Source organism: Pagrus major, chromosome 15 (genome assembly GCF_040436345.1).
Source record: "Pagrus major chromosome 15, Pma_NU_1.0".
NCBI lineage: Eukaryota > Metazoa > Chordata > Actinopteri > Spariformes > Sparidae > Pagrus > Pagrus major.
Window position 1 is genome coordinate 20,183,615 of NC_133229.1, and position 17,855 is coordinate 20,201,469.

The window sequence follows — 17,855 nt, forward strand, 5'->3', positions numbered from 1 at the left end:
TTTTTTCCCTTTGATAATTATTAATTTACCCTGCATTCCTACTCCTTCTTTTTCTTTCTCCTCTCCTCACCTCTCCCTCTCCACTCTTTTTGTTCACATCTTCCCCTACTCCTTGTCTATCTTTCTTTCTTTTTTCACTCTCTGTCTTTCTCTCGCATTCCCTCTCAGGACTAAACTGACAAGTGCAGCAGAGAAGGAGTCGATCGCCATGTTTGTGCGAAACCTCCGGCAGCGCCTGTTGGTGTGTCCCATCAGGGGCTGTGTCATCATGGGGGTGGACCCCGGCTTTAGACATGGCTGTAAGCTGGCAGTTCTCTCCCCCACTAGTAAGTGACCACAAATTGCGCTGGACACATGTGTATGCAGTCAGTATTCCCTTTAATAGGCACATTTATATATCACTTAGCACCTATTTTTGTATCCATAATACTTGAAGCTGTAATAACACTATACTCATCTGCAAGGTCACATCTTCTTTATTATTCCCTTTTTGAAAGCTCTTGACATCGAAGTGCATAAAATCTCATGAAGGCAGCCGTGTCTGAGAGGCTGCAGCTTTAGGTTGAATGATGCAGGTTGACAGCAAACACAGGCTCGTCCTGTGTTACTGCAATCATCTAAAAAGACTCGGTAGAACTCATAAATTTAAAATTTGTTACTCGACTGTGAATTAAATCTCTACTTTTGCATACATACTTAGATCTGACTGAAATGTCACATCATGGATATTGTTTTCCTAATAACTGTTGGTGTCTGACATGTAATTTGTGGTTTTATTTTGACATATTAAATTAACATAAAGGCAGATCAGTAGGTTTTTAAGAACAGGAACAGTGTATTTCACCAACAGTATTTTTCTGTAATTGTAGTCACATATTCAAGGATTATCCACTCACGCCATGGCATAAAATTCATGGCTAATGGGTTAAATTTTCCTCTGAATGTCAGAGACTAAATGTGAGTTGGCATGACCCTGGTGGGTGGACTATGTATGCGTATGCATATGTATCTAATAATCTATCTGCCTCATTAGACAGCATACAGTGCAGAGACATTAGCTGATAGTATATAGTATAGTCTGTTGGACCTCTTGACATCGTAATACTTTATCAGCATCATTATATTATCTCTCTCCTCTGTGTGTCCTCATCTCTCTGCACACAGGTCAGATTATTCATACTGATGTTGTGTACCTGCACAATTCAGGCCAGCAAAGAGAAGCAGACAAACTGCGCCACCTTATGATCAAATACAGGTACTGCTGCTTGTGTCGAAATAATCACTGTTTGAGTCAGAAAATGTAGCTGTTGTTGTTGTGCATTTATCCATGCTAAAAATCATCTGTTATCTGATGTTTTACTGTATCACAATCAGAAAAAGTGAATTGCGCCCTCTTTTTTAAACCTTTTATAGTTGCTCTCTTAATCCTCATTGTCCTCCTCTTCCTCGTGTCCTTACTAGCTGTACCAGGGTCGTCATCGGTAACGGGACAGCATGTCGTGAGACTGAGTCCTTCTTCGCTGACCTCATCTCACGGCGCTACTTTCACCCCCTGGACGTGTCCTACTGGTAAGGTCTTTCATTCTGTGCACGCAAGAACAGACCCCAGTTACCCCTGACCCTGAATAGAAATAAATAGGTGCAGAAAATGGATGGATGGATGAAACCTATTGTCCACAGGGCTGACATCCATTGCATAGTTTGATATTTATTGGGTCCAGGTGATTTACACATTATGTATTATGTGTTGATATTGATACAATTATCAATAGCACACAATATATACATAAATGTACATGTGACAAAGATATGTTATGGAAGCAGGGTATTTTACAGTTTAATAATAAACTTAGTGCAGTGAAACAGTAAACTTTACTGGGAATTTATAAATTACCCCAATCCTCTTTCTCTGCATATGTTCTATAGAAAAAGTTTTCATATTAGTGCATATCTGACAACATATCCCCCGTTACCGACCAATACCAATATATCTGTAATAGGCCAGTATCGGCCAATAAAATTTGCCTAATGATTTCGTCAGTCAGGTTCTGATATTAATTTATATTTCAAAGTACATTTTGTCTATTTCAGTAAAACCTATTTTCCACCGTTGAAAACCTCCTCAAGCACAATCCCAGACTGTTAAATAACCTTTGAGTATAAATGTTCACTGAAATATTTTTGAGTTTCATTTCTATTGATTGAATGCCATGGTTCAGGTCGTCTTAATGAAAGAGTGGGAGAGGGAAATGTAATGACAGGAAAGACAGTTGTTTTGAAATGGGGTGTCAATGAGGTCAGAAATGATGATGATAAATAAGACATAATGGTCTATTGTATAGAACTACAGAAAGAAAAGTGTGTGAAGAGGTGGCTGGGTGAATAAAGGGGGTTAGCGATGTAAAAGAGTAAAGGACAGGAGAAAAATGTGTGGGAGTGAGAGAGTCGGACACAGATGGAAAGAAAGACAAATTGGAATGTGTCCCTCAAGCGAATATTGTCTATTAAAGCCATCTGGACTTTGTTTCACTTCGGCCCAATTAAAGAGACGTTTCGCGGTCCACGTTGTGTCTGTAACCAGGCCCAGTCCACACTTCAGATACAACAGCACAGAATCTCGGTCCAAGCATAATAACCAATGGCCTCTCCTTTCCCCGTCTCTTTCTCTCTCTGCTCAGTTCCATGTGTGTTTGTTGACTTGAGGTTAGCATTGGGACCACAGCCTAGAATGATTCTGAGCTGAGCTGTGTACATATGAGAGATTTCTCAGTATCTTTGAGTTCATGCGCACATGCACACTTCAGAGGTCATACCTTTGGTATAATAGCCCACATTTTTTCTTTAAAGTTCCATTTGAAAGAACAGAAATGGTCAAAGTGGGGAGTTTATTAAGTTAACTTTCACTTGATTATTTTCATGACAGACATTTTTTCCTTTTGAGCACCTCCAGAGCAGTAAAGTTTCACATCTTGATATAATGTCTCTCTTGTTCATTCTTTTACTGGAGCTAATGGCATTCGTGCTTTTCCCAACACGTTAGACTGTTGGACTTGTGTTTGATGTGGTGCTGGCTGAATGTCCTACATCACCTGATATGATTAACTATATTTTTGCAGCACGTAACACATGTGTAAATGGTCTGTCTTTGCCTTAATATGGTTTGTGGAATAAAGGCTTTTACAAGTGCATGAACTTTGGAAGAGCAGAGAGATGTTATTTTGACACTTGCCATAGAAATATGGTTGTTGTTATCTCGATGATATCGCCCTGGCGTCGACTGGTCTTTGGCTCACTTTGGTTTCTTTGGACAGTGGCTGATGTAGGCTCAGAAACAGAGATGTTAAAGCCGAATCTGTGTGTGTCTGTATGTTGAACACAGACGGCTTTTACTGCACTTCTCTCTTCTCTGCCCTCCTCCTCTCTTTCTTTATCTTTTTTCCTATCTTCACTCCTCCTTCTATGTTCTCTACCCCCCTCCTCGTCGCTGTCTTCATTTTCATCATCTGTCCTCTTCACATATATCCTTCATAAAAGCTTGATCAAATAAATGTGTTTTTGAAAGGCCCTGCAAAGTCCAAATGCTGGTCTTTCAATAACTACTCCCAGTCTTACCTCAGAGGTGGAGTTTTCCTCGACATACAGTACGTCTTTGAAATATAAGACTCTGGGGTATGTGGGCACATGAGTATTGCATAAACCGTGGGCTATATGGGATACCTGGGTGGGATTAACCTCAAATTTCTCAGCAAAAAATAAAATGTCATCTCCAGTGTAAGGTCAGTTTATCCACATTTTATGTACAAATCAATTATATAAATATAATTTTCATTCATACCATAAAAAGGTTTTCAGTGTGATGATGCAGGGGATAAATACCTGATATGTGCCAATATAACTTTTTTTTATTTTTTTTTACAGTAAATATGCAGAAAGATTCTTGTTTTTTCTTTCTTCTTGGAGGTTAGGGTAGGGACAACATGTGTCCTGAAAGTGTCTGGGTGAATGATGAGAGGGCAGGGAAAGATGACCGACCTCCATGGGCGCGTTTGTTGCTGACTATGAGGGTCTCACTCCCCTGCTGACTGACCCACAACTGACCCTGACCTGCCATTAGGGAAACCTCATTACCACGGCAACATGGATGATGGCGATGACGGAGAATAGTTATGTAGCATCAGGAACAGCAAGGGGTCTTAGTGCTTGCTGTGAATGTCCCCAGTATAATTAATTGACCCAGTTTCTGCTATACTTTGTGACTTTGTGCATTTCTGCTGACCTTATACCCTAGCCGGCTCAAACACTTTTTGATCGACAGGTGTAGAAAGTCTTTTAGGCAGCCAATGCGTAGGAAGCTGGAAAACCACCAGCACATACGGCACCTTACACTGCACAGACAAACTGTCCTGTCTGTCTTAATGTATTTAAAAAGTCACCGACTCTTTCCATTTCTACCTTACCATCCATGTTCTTTGGCTTCCCTTGTGTTTTCAGCTCTTTTTGTCATCCTCAGCTACTGAAAGCAGATGTGCAGCTGTGGAAAGATGTATTCTAGCTCTAAAGCAAATATCCACAAAAATGTGCGAGTGTGAAATACAGAGTGAGAGATTATATTTTGTCTTCATTGTGTTATTTGACCAGACGTTTTAACATCATTACCTTGTTACGTGGGATCAGCCATTAGAATTTGACATTGCTTGTGTTAAAAGGTTTTATTTTTAATCGTTGGCAGGAAGGTCTGTTCGAGGTATTATATGGCTCTCCTCTCCTCTCCTCTCCTCTCCTCTCCTCTCCTCTCCTCTCCTCTCCTCTCCTCTCCTCTCCTCTCCTCTCCTCTCCTCTCCTCTCCTCTCCTCTCCTCTCCTCTCCTCTCCTCTATCTGACAGTGCAGTAGTTCATTAAAGACCTCAGCCTCATTTGCACCATCTGCTTCCTGTCTGCCTGTGAGCCTTCATTGTGTCACCACCCCCACCCCTTCTCCACCCTTTCTTCTCCACCCGCCTGTCTCTCTCTCTCTCTCTGTCCTTCTGCCTCAGTGCTTAGCTGGAATGACAGCCAGAAATGGCAGCCTGCGGGACATCCTTACTTGTATTTTGTGTGTGTGTGTGTGTGTGTGTGTGTGTGTGTGTGTGTGTGTTTGTGCAGTTTTAAGTGCCCCAGTCCTGTTTGAGTAGACTCATCCTACTCACTGAGTCACCTCTTCCATAATTTGTAAGGAGTGTGGCCTTTTCTAAAAGACAGCCGAACAAGGACACACATTTGTGTATCTTTGTGTGTATGTCTAAGTTGTGTCATTTAGTTGAAGGAATAAGTGTGAATGTGTATAAAAGGCTGGTCAGTGTTTCCAGCATGATCATTTATCCAAGTCTCTGTCCATGCCTGCATTAATACAAGATGTGCTGCAGATGGTAATGAAGTTACTTGAATTATTTCTTCATTCAGTAACAGGACAGTGTTAGTTTTGAGGTATGTATTAAAAGTAGGGCTACAATGGACAGTTTTTTTTTCATTAGCAATTAAACTGAAATAGCGAAATAAATGACAATGACATGACATGACATGATATGAGTTTGCAAGACATAACATTGTTATGATATAATGAGTTTTGTTTGTAGTTAACACCTGATAAATTGTTACAGACCTGGGAGGAGACCTGGTAGTGGTATTTCTACATAATGTTGATTTGAATGTAATAACTGCCATGCTATGCTTTCATTTAAACGGATGCATCATCATTGTCTTTCTTAAAATCCAGGAGTTTTGATATAGAACGTGATGGCATGGATAAAATAGTTCAAGAATTAAAAATACTGCTTTATTTAATCACATTCTGTTGGCAATAGGATGTCTTAGAGGTCAGCATGCTTCTCGGTTAACTATATTATCGCAATGTAAAATGATAACTAACTTTAGAGTGTTTCTTTTAATATAAAATCATGACCTCATTCATATTTTGGCAGGTTACCACAATTATTTTGGACATCCAAGGCCTTTTTAATTAAGAGGGTTCAATGATCCACTGTGAAAATGGCCTAGGATGTGGGTGGATGTGGGTGGAGGTCTTGGATTTTAATATATTGATAATTACATCCAAGGCTCAGGTTCACTCATTAGGTTTACTCAATATTTCCCCTCAGATTTTCTTCTGTTGATTTTGTATTATGCTGAAGATATTCAGTGAACTCTTTCCTGGCCAGTTAATTGAATCAGCTTTTGTAAATAAATATTCTTCTCAAATTACAGTGTATATCAGAGTAAAACTAATTAGAAGAGCAAAAAAGTATGTAGTATGCACCTAGCATAAAATTTGAATCTCAATCAAACAAGCATACCTTAATAGGAAGTAGTGTCAATGATAATAAAAAAATTTACATTGCTATTTTCAGGCAAAAAGGAGTTTACTTCATGCACAGTATGATGACATAAGAGATCTATAGATAATATTTTTTACATTCAGTCATTGAGTATAACAAGTGTAACAGCTTTTCATCTGGATCAGATTTAATAGTCCCTTATCTCTCTCCACTGTTGTCTTTGCTAAGTGAGGAATAAATCACCAGATTCGACTCTTCATCCCTCATTAGATTTACAACAAAGTAACCGTACATGATTAAGCTTGAACAATGCCTCTGTGAATGACCAGCATCCTGCAGGACATTATACAGCATGAGGTATTATTTAGCTGACAAGGTTTGTCTGTGGCTGTGACGGCCCCCACTGAATGCACATTAGGTTATTTGTCATACAGCTGTGTCCCGATAATTTAAAGACCTCCTGCTGGACGTCAGTGTGTCGCATATTAGTTTGGAAAATAAACTCCTCAGTTCTGACTTACGTAAATTAATTTCTTGGATGTAAGTGGCTGAAACTTGGATGTATATGGATGTTAGTATGTGTGTTAAGTGGCTAAGTCCATTATGTGTTCTAATTATTGGCTGCTTGGTTATCATAATTAACACCTGCTCATGGCTTGCACATGCCCACTACTTTGTGTGTGTGTGTGTGTGTTCCTTCTCTGGCTCCTTGATAGACCAGTGCAGCATGACCTTGTCTGTCATTGTGCTTTAGCACTGACCGGTAGAGCATGCAGGCTTTGTCAAAACTCATAAGAGTGCTCAGCACCAGCCAGGCAAATGTCTGCGTGGGAGTGTGTGTGTGCGCGTGTGTGTGGTTTGCAGTGTGGCGCACAGTGGTCTGTGTCACCCTCGTCAGCTGGTGTTTCTGGATTTTTGTGAGAGGAGCTGATTGGTGGGGAAGGCACACGCCACACATACACACATACACACACACAAACACACACACATGTGCCACTGTGAGTCCTGATCCATCAACACGCAAGACGTAACTCCTGTGCTTTTGAGAAGATTGTACAAATTGTAGCAGCACTCCGAGATCAAGCTGTCATCAGCTCCTATTTCTTTTTGGCCATCTTTAAAAATCACCCCACAGATAACATTCCTTAAATGGGTTGGGTTCACAAACCTGCTCGTCTTGTCTTGTATTTGCATGTATAGGGTTCATACAGGTGTTTGAAATCCTTGAAAGAAAATTTTGGCATTTACAAAGTTCAAAAAGTGCTTGGATTATGGACAAAGTGCTTGAAACTGCTTTGAATTGTAATTGCATTACTTTCATAATGATTTGTTTTGCGTTGGCTTGGACAGGTTACGTAAGATGCCTAGTCTACTTAGAGATGGGTGACTCAATTTGAAACATTAAACTTTTTGTGTTGTCCTAAAATTTGTCACCTTTCTGTAGAATGCTATCATGCAACATAATTTTGGTTGTTTATAGCACAACTTCTGATGAAATGTGTTGACATGATACATCATTTTGAGTATATATATAAATATAAATAAATATGTTTTTACCACAGCTATGAGGTACTGGAAAAGCTTGAAGATGCATCTTGAAAATGCCTGAAAAGTGCTTGAATCTGACTATGTTATATCAGGGTTCCTCCACCTTTTCCAAAGGAGAAAACCTTTGTTTTTCCAGTTGCAACATTAGTAATTATGCAATTAATTTTTAAAAGAACCCTACATATGGAACTACTTAAATACTCACTTTTTTTTTGGAGGAACAAGGTTATTAAAATGTTTGTGTGGTTTGTGGTCAAAGCTGTTTCTTGTGCTGATGAGGACAAGTTTTACAGATGAGACTGGAGAGTGTTACTATCATCATGTTTTACTTTTGACTTGAATGTTTTGAGTTTGAAGTGGCTACTGTATAATATAGTTCAATTCAACTTAAACTCTGTTCGCTTTCACAATGTTGTGATTGAACCATAATAAATTAGAATATTTTAATATGCGTGTTTGGGGCTATGTGCATTAAGAATGACAAGTTGACAGGCTTGTTGGCCGAGACAAGCTGATGTTAATGATATCAGAGGGCAAGAATATGTGGGGTAAGGTTAGGGAGATCTTTGGGCAATGCTAATGATACACAAACACACACACACACACAAACACAAACACACAAACACACACACACAGGGATCACAGCCAAAGGCAAAAAAAACTGACATCCAATTCCTTGACCACTTGCCCTGCTACTCCAGAAGGCATTATAAGATGACCGACCCCCTTACTCTTTCTCATATAAACACAAACACATCCTTGAGGCTGTCCAAGTCAGAGTTCCTGTTTGACTTGAATGAACTAACTGCTAAATTACAATGTATTGACATCAAATTAGTCTTGATTAATTTGCTGCATCATATAGAAACTACTTTTGCTATATGATGATTTCTGCGTCAGTTTATTTAGACTTGTTTCCTACATGTCGCTATGCCTTTATCTGATGTTGTTCTCTGTAGCTCACAAAAGTGGAAGGCTATCCCTCTCTCTAGTAGTCATCGTTCTCTCCTTGACTGGTTCATACTTAAAGTTGCCCAAGAGCAATACAAGCAGTTGCAGCAGGAAACATACCAATAGTGTAAGCCTGTACAGACACACAGCCATTCCTACAATAAGTCCTTGACTGTCTTGCCCTCCAGCTCACTCCTGGTGGGATGAGATCATTATTACTGGCTAGCTGATGGACCTGGAGGACAGCGATGTAGACTGTATTTATGACTGTGTATGGGTGAGGGTGTGTGTATCCCCTGTCATGTCCTGTGTCCAGGCATGCTCCCAGGGTCAGTCTGAGTGAGTGATGAACATACAGTGGCAGGACCAGAGATGACTGAGTAAGATCCAGGCGCACAGGCCTCACCGAAGGTTTGAAGGTTGGATAGGAGGAGGAGCAGAGGGACAGACGGATTTAGAGGCATGGAATGGCCTCAGCTTGGCTGTGGGGTGTATCTTCATTTCAGAAGAGTAAAATTAACCTTTGGGTACATCAAAAGGTTATATGATAGACTTAAAACATGATGGGTAGAGGAAGGCAGAACAATTTTGAAAAATGTGTAACATGTATAAACATTTAGAAATGGAAATTTTTATGCCAAATCTTACTTAAAGTACAGATTCTTCAAAAATATTAAATTCTTTGTTGAGGACCTCCTTAATTCAGAGTACATCCATAAAAACATACTTAGATGTTCATTCAGTTGTTGAATTGGAAAAACAGAAGCTGCTAAAATACTGGAGATAAGTTAATGAATACATTTCTGTAGTCTTCTTAAGGCTCTGTTAGACCACTTTTCAGTTGCAAAACATGAGGCATATGTATGAAGTAACAGTAACAATATATTCAGTTGGCGAGTGCTAGATGGAATGACACAATTGGAGAGTGAAGAAAGGGAACACTCAGAGCCCTCCTTTAGTCAAATCATTAGTGTCTACCACCGAGAAAACGCATTACTTTGGAATTTGAAAATAAAAACGGAGGTGAGATGTGAAGAAGGAGAGTGCTGGAGGAAGGATTGCTTTTGATTATGGACTGAATGTTCCACAGGATGACTAACTTGCTAACTGATGATGGGTGAGGGAAGTAGGTAGAAAAGGTACAGAGTGGTGTAATGTACTTATGCTTAAGTTTTTCCTCCCGGGAAGCTGTGAAATCTGTTCATTTGCCGATCTCCATTACATGCATCTCCTTCCTTACTTTTACTTTCCCATAAGTGGTAAATGCTCACTCTAAAAGGCAGGAAATGGCAGTTATGTCTGTGTCTGTACCTTCCTTCATTATTTTTTTAATATTTATTTGTGCTTTCTTTTTTGTTCCTTCCCTGTTCATCCTTCCTCCCTTCTATTTAAGAATAGCAATGGTGTCCCTTTCATTACCGTCATGAAAACATTCTGCTGTGCAATGCGCGCATGTATATAATGAATGCCTTTAAGAGTGTGTGGCAGTGGCAACCAATAAAAGGAATGATGATTAATAATGTATAATGTAAATTGACAAAAAAGACTATTTAGAAGCACTCATTCTCATGGGTCACTTGACAGCCTCGCTTCAGGGGGGAAGAATTTTGTGGCTTGTCTTCCCATGCTTAGCGGTGATGCTAATACCAGGTACTGTGGCTGGTTGTTTCCCCAGTAAACATACCACCTTCTTCGGCTGTTACAGTCCCTCTTGACCGGCCAGCTGCTGCTCTTCTTGGGTTAAACTTCTTCTCTGGAGCCACTTTTCGCTGCTGGAGTGTCTCTGGGCTAGAGAAAGCCCCTCCATGAGCAGCCAGGCGGCAAACGCCAGCTTGCCGAAATCGAGTTGTTCTAGCTCTGTGTGTATGGGGGGTGGCCCTCCCTGCAGACACTCTGCCTGTCCACTCTGCATAGTCGAGAGACACTGCTGTGAGCTGAAGCGGTCAGTGTGTTTATTGTGGGAAAGTACAGCTGGCAGACATTAAAAAAGAGGCTTTACTATATGTGCAATATGGCTGCAACTAAGGATTATTTTCATTATCAGTTAATCTGCCAATTATTTCTTCGTTACATCTTCATTTTATGGCAGATGGTACCACAGATAAGAAATGTTTTTTGAAAAAGGTATCTTTGTGCTTGTGTGTGTGAAGTTCGTCGTGTGTTGTGAAGTGGTGTTGAGCTGAGGACCTTCGGCGTTTGCAGGTGGTGGACAATGAATATCTGCCAGCCTCATCCGTATCACCCACAGCCCCCTCTCTCCTCCCGCCACCTCACTGGTGGTCAGCCTCTGTCGCTTCTTCTTCCCCTCCTTCCACCTAACCGTCCTCCATGCCATCCTCCCCTAGGGTGCCAGTGTTCCCTGCGATGGTCCTGCGTGTGACAAACATGTGTGATGAGTCTCTGTGACATGCCATGTGTGTACTTGTGATTTTGGGTGTGTGCGTTTGTGCATGCTAGTGTGTATGCGTGCGTGACAGAGAGTGCAGGCCTTTCCTGCTACCAGATTGACATGAGTGTCTGTGAGGCTTTGCTCTTTTCAGACGTGCCTCACACTGGCAGTTGGAGTTTATGTGTGTGTGCGTGTGCCTGCCTGCCTTCTAGCGCCTCGCTAGAGACTGACGGCCCCTGACACCTGCCATTTGGACGCTTTTCTCTGTGAAAAATGTCATCGTCTTCAGACCCGACGTGTGTGTGTGCGTGTGTGTGTGTGTTACAGAGAGATGGTGCGTCCCTCAATTTGTCTCCCTGAGGTCAAGCTTTGCAGCTGACTGAACAATAGACCCAAGCTGTTTGAGCAGCCGGGACAGAGAAACTTATGTGTGTGTGTGTGTGTGTGTGTGTGTGTGTGTTTGTTTTGTATGAATATACTTTGGGCTGGTAATATGTGACATCATAGCTCCTTCTAAGTCAGTAAAATGAGGCCAATCCAAGTATCCTGAACACAAACTAGGTTGTAGACAAAGAAAGTGACAAGTTGAGCCATTATAGTATGGCACTAGTTGTGTGTGGATGCAATCCTCAGTGTGTCTGATTTGAAAGCCTTCTTGAATATTGTACTTTAATTGGCTACATTCCTTGGTTTAATTTCTCAGGTAACCCCACTCATTACTTTGCACTGAATTTTACAGATTTCATTCTAGTTTTGGTGGGGTTTTTTTGTAGAATTCCACTCGGTACATAATTCGTATAGCCATGTTGTAAAAAAATTTCCTTTGGATTTCGAAGGCAAAGAATTGAAGGTTACATAATTTTTATAGTCTAGATGTATAAAAAAATATGCCAGTACTACATTACTTGAACCTCATCTGTTAATGCAACTTCACCTGGAGCTGCATTTGGGATGCATGATCGAAAGGAAAAGCATATTCTGCTAGATCTGGGCTGATGTAAAAAAAAAAAAAAAAAAAAAAATCTGACTGCTTTGCATTTAGATTTAGGGAAATATTACTTTTAAAAGTAACAGTAGCAGTAAAACTGTATTTCAAACAATGGTGGTTCAGTTTTGAAGTTATTCTGGAGGGGAGGACTGGTGGTGGCCAGTAAAAAAAGGAAATTGACCTACCCCTATATTCTACTTTTAACAGTTAAGTTAACTAATTTTAATATCTACAAAGTCATGTTGATGGAGATGCTTCAGATCCATATGACAAGTTTTGTACCCTTTGCAGATTCTCAACAGGATCCATATTCCCACATTGTCTGTGTCCATTGGAGTACTTTGAAAGTCAGCAGTTTCTTTAAACTTCATATCAACCTTGCTTTCTTTTTCTCCTAAACATTTTTTAGGTGTGTGCCTTTGACATGTTGAGACATAGCCCTCTTTGCATTAAGCCTCAAAGCAATTTATGTCTCTGCCCCCCCTCCCTCCAACTTTTTGTCCTGTGTATCAAATTGGTTGGTGATATTATTACCCCTCTTCTTTTCTGACTGATCTGATGAGCTGTTTTTAATTTAGATGAGGGCTGTGTGAGCCAGAAGGCTGTAATGAGGTATCAAAGTGTGTATCCATCTCTCCCAATGTTAGGTTTCTTGAGGGGCAGCAGGAGGCCAGCCATGTGTGTTTGTGTGTTTGTGTGTGTGTGTGTGTGTGTGTGTGCATGTGTGCGTGTGTGTGTGTGTCAGCCCAAGGGTGTGTCTCAAAGACAACCGGTAGGGGAGCCAGTTTGTGACTTTGCCGCAAGATGGGACAGGGCTAAAGGCAGGCCTCTGTTTATATGTGTGTGTGTGTGTGTGTATACAATTGACAGTGCGAATAAGTGATAACCCTACAGGGCCATCAAGTCATCGCTTTACACCAAGAGGCGACCATTGACTTTGTGTCTCCAAGTGTGTGTGTGTGTGTGTGTGTGTGTGTGTGTGTGTCTCCATGCTCCAACCATCCACCCACTTAGGCCAGAGAGCAGACAACCTTCTGCTGGCTGCCAGGATGATGCCCTCACAATGGCGACAGCCATGGACGCTATGTCGATGAGGGCTCAGAGCTGTATCCATGACAGTGCTGTTACCCAGCTGCCCCAGCGGCAGCCTTAATTAAGTTAGACATGATAGGGGCTGGTGGCCTCCCTTTCTTTTCTCTCTTTGCCCACTTGTGTTCTACTTTTCTGCATGCTCTTAATGATATCTTTTCACCTTTTCACCTTTTCACTCTTTACTTTTGTCTACCTCATCTCTACTTTTCTCTCTTTTTGTCGTTCTTTCTCTCTTTCAAACAAAAGGCAAAATTAGGCACTGCCACGTTTTTACTTGACCTCCATTGTCAAGGGAGGTTAGAGGTGTGTGTTCTGTGTTTTCTATCTTTATTTAAAAAGTCTTGGCTTCATACTCAGTTTGATGAGAGAGAGCTGCATGACATTTGTTTATAATTTTGAATTATTTCATATTATCTTCTGTGTCTTACTCAGCATAAATTATTATGTGCGTCTTTGTGTCTCAGCTTAATGACCAGCTCTCCTTTGACCTCCTTGAAGGTCATGTGCCACTGCTTGTTAAGTAGTGTCACCATGGCGATATGTCAGCTGTCAGCATGGAGGACAGGGAGCTGACAAAAAGAACAGTGAGGTGGAGGAAGGGATGAATAGAGATGATGGGAAAGAGAGGGGAAGAGAGGGAGGGAGGAGAAGTTCATTTAAATGTGATTCTCATCAGAAGGCCTCTGCCACTCCTCATTAACGAGATACTTGTAATTGGCAAGGTTGTTGAGGCAATTTCCAGGCCTCTGGGATAGCGTCTCTGTGTTTGTGTACAGCAGAAGGCCTGAATTGTGGACATCGGGGAGGTGCTGACCCCCTCTTCATATCGGTCAGCCCTGAGGAAAAAAACCCCCCTTTCTTCCACCAATCCTCCCTCTCTCTCACTCCATCCACCCGAGAGAGCAGAAGGACTAAACAACATGACAGCTTCAGTTGTATGTCGTAAGCATTAACACGGGTATCAGTGGCTTTGTTGTACCAGCATCCTGTCTGTGTGGTGAAGGATGATAAGCGGCCTACTTTAGACTGAATACATTAACATGGGAAATGGTATCATTTGTTGCCATGTAGAATCTGTTCATTTTCGAGATCTTCATGTTAAAAACATCAATAACACAGAAACTGGCATTTGAACTTACGCTCAACTGTGCAAGTTCAAGAAGTCCTTGACATATAATAATTATTTGCAATTTCTTTTTAAAGAAGTCACTGACTATTGATTAATTTGAACCCGTTTTTTTTCAACAAGAATAATAGTGGGAAATATTAGTGTCAATTGAAATGTTGTTTTGAACATAATATGTAAACAAGAAAATTTTATAGCACAAAAATGTAAATTAAACTAAGCAATACAAAAAATTTATTAGGAATGATCATTGGTCATTCTTGCAAATCCCAATGACTGAAGTTTATTACCTCCGCCAAGGAGGTTATGTTTTCACCCGTGTCTATTTGTTGGTTGGTTGGTTGAATGAATTTCCAAGAAACCTGAATGGAGGATGGGTCCTGGGCACAGAATAGACCCCATTTTGGTGTTTGATCAACATTAAGGGGCAGAGCTAAGAAATATTTCTCACTTTCTTCAACATTGTGAGGTAGGGTTTTTTTCAACCTGTTTTTGTAAATTTCTCAGGGAAATAATGCATGGATCTTGATGTAAAAAATCAGGCATATTTAGATGGCTGGTATCTGAGTGAGTACAATTACGCCGATTTAAATAAAATCAGGGATCAAGCGGATTTAAATGTCGTATTTGATATTGGGTTAGGCTCGATTGACTCAAAGGGGAATGTTGGGCCTTGGCAGAGGTCTGCACTCTACTGAGGGTCGTCTGGTTGAGCCCCTCCTGCTTGTTTTTTATCTGTATTTTCAAGCTTATTTTCTGATACATAAGGTTAAGGGGTACATACTAATACATCTACAGACACAGAAAACAATACAATTTTTTAAGAAAGTAAGGAGGGGAAGAAAGAAAAAATGCATGGATGCAAACAAAAAAAGGAAAAAGGTCCCCTTATATTGTTGTTGGACCATGGACAGAAATTTCTCTTTTCAACCAAACGTGCCACTAAAACTTTGAAAATATTTTAGGTAGATGTTAACACACACTGCCTGAATCTTTACATTTTTACGACATCCATCCATCCAGTGTCTGTAACCGCCTATCCTTTGTAGAGTCACTATTTTGGTGGAAATTAAAGTTTGAAAACACACTTTGTTCCCTTTACTGATTGGCTTCAGATGTTAGCCTCAAATTCCTTAGGAACTGACTGTGGGAAATTGGGAATAAATAAAAAAATTGATTGAGCAAGAATTGTACATCCAATCCTCAATCTCATCCATGACCGTAAGGTTCTGTAGATACTGACAAATAGCAGTGCAACCCAATGGCATCTAGATGGCAGTAGTGTCACATAAACTGTGAATGCACTGCAGAAGTCTGCTGACTCCTTGCCCTGAGCTCTTATCAAACACTCAAACATGTCACAGTGTCTGTCATTAAAGTGTCAGTTGTTTCAATGTGAAAAGGTGGTCAGATGATCGTTAAACTATACTTACCTAAAGTGTGTGCCATACTTTAAGAGGGCAAAATGATCTCAATAAGTTATCTGCTATACTAAATTACCTATTCTGAATGTGTGTAGTGTTCAGCCACTGACTCAGTATGTAATCAGGATTTATATGGTTCTTTTCACCTGCTGTCAGCTGAATAATAATTCGAAAGGCATTTGAAAGATCTTAATTGTGCTCTTAACGTTAAGGCAGGTTCTGATGCTACTTTGGACTTAATGTCCGTTATGATGGTCAAGCTTTTATTACAGAGTCGAATGAGGAACCAGTATGAGAAGCTGTCAGCTGCATTATTCAAGGTGCAAGGCAGTGGTGATTTTCCTTAATAGCCTTACCATTATGTCTTTGAAGCAGTGAGATAACTGCTCTGTTTCTCCTTCCTCTACTTACACCATTTTCTTTCTCCGTCCCCTCCACTGGCCAACCTGCCCTTTTATTCCATGTTCCATATAAAGTTCTCTCGTCATCTTACTCTTTTTCTTTTTCTCTTTCTCTTATTCTTGAACTTTTCCCCCTTCTCTTTCCTTCCCCAGTATAACCAATGAGGCAGGAGCATCCATCTACAGTGTGAGTCCTGAGGCGGTCAAAGAGATGCCAGACTTGGACCCAAACCTTAGGAGTGCAGGTACATTAGCCATTATAATTATTCTTGACCATGAAAGTTACTTGTGATGTGAAAGACACTGTGTATGGGGCTTTTTTAAATAACTGTTTTGACAGAAAATAGCAAAAACGCTCTCCATGACATGACCTGTTCAAATTGTTTTGTATGACCAGCAATCAAAAACCCATTTTATTAAATCGCCTGATCCCTTAGGCCAGAGAGCATTTTTACATTTACATTATACTTTTCACATGTTCAGCTCTAATTTTGAATTGCTCTTCTTCTACAATAGGCACACCCAGTTGTTTTTTCTCAGTTTTAGAGATTGTCCTTTACTTCATATGTAGGTGCACTAAGGGAAACAGACAGAAAGAGTTTAAAGAGAAAATGGTCTACATAATATGGACCATTCATATACTGCTCTACTATTGTATGCTTGTAACTCTTAAGTGACGATAATACTAGCAAGGACGATGCATAAGAGTTGAAAACCATTTAGTTTTCTGTTTTTTTTTTAGGCATCACAATTTAGTGCATATTGTAGACAGTAATCTAAATTTCTGCCAGAAAATATGCCCACAGACATTTTCTTTTAATTTTATTTCCACCCTCTTACCAGCAACATACACTGTTGTCACACTGTCAGTGAATTTCTGGCATTGCTATTAGGTTCTCCTCTGTCTCTCCTGCTCTCACTCCACATACTACATCATTGAACACACAGTGGAATAAAAGAGAATCACACTCGAGTTTTGGAGAACAAATGTTTCCAGCAGACTTCCTCTATAAAAGCCATGAATCAAGCGAGGCTGGATTATTCCTCACTAGTTTCCTGTGGTCAGCAGCACAGAGAGCCACGGAGAGCCATATTTATACCCCTAATGAAAGCCATAAGAAATCTAAAGCGTTTCACTTTGGGTATAAAAAGAGGGGGTGCTGAGACTGGACACTGTGATTATAGAATCGGATGTGGCCACAGAGTGTTTGTGTCTTTTCTGTTTTACCTTTGGGGGCTTTGTGTGTTTCTGCCTCTCTCTATATGAGTTGCCATGTAACATAGTATGTAGGGAACTTTGAGTTATAGGCAGCTTCCATCCGTCTCTTCTATTGAAGTCTAGGGACACCCAGTGGTGTTAGAAAGTATTTTAACTGTTAACCAGAGGACTGTTTTTGTGTTAAATTTATTCCTGTCCTCCTCTTCTCTCCTCTTCTCTCCAATCCAAGACAGAAACATGAAAGATTGGTCAAGAGTGACCACAAAGAAAAATAAATCAAGATAATAGATCAGTTTTCCCTTATTGTCACTTATGGATTGCCATGTTGTAGTATGATAGGGAATCCATGCTTCATCTCGTCAAAAGTTGTATTTTGGTTGTGTTTTGCAACAAAATCAGTGGAACA

The 17,855-nt window shown here is 40.4% G+C and overlaps 1 protein-coding gene across 1 annotated transcript in view; it reads left to right on the forward strand.

Annotated features, from left to right (window-relative positions):
- srbd1 (S1 RNA binding domain 1) overlaps positions 1–17,855 on the forward strand; it is a 54,995-nt gene that overhangs the window by 12,112 nt on the left and 25,028 nt on the right. The window contains exons 12-15 of the mRNA XM_073482094.1: positions 169–326; positions 1,165–1,255; positions 1,462–1,569; positions 16,384–16,475. Coding sequence (XP_073338195.1) covers positions 169–326; positions 1,165–1,255; positions 1,462–1,569; positions 16,384–16,475 — 449 coding nt within the window. The remainder of the gene's footprint in view (positions 1–168; positions 327–1,164; positions 1,256–1,461; positions 1,570–16,383; positions 16,476–17,855) is intronic.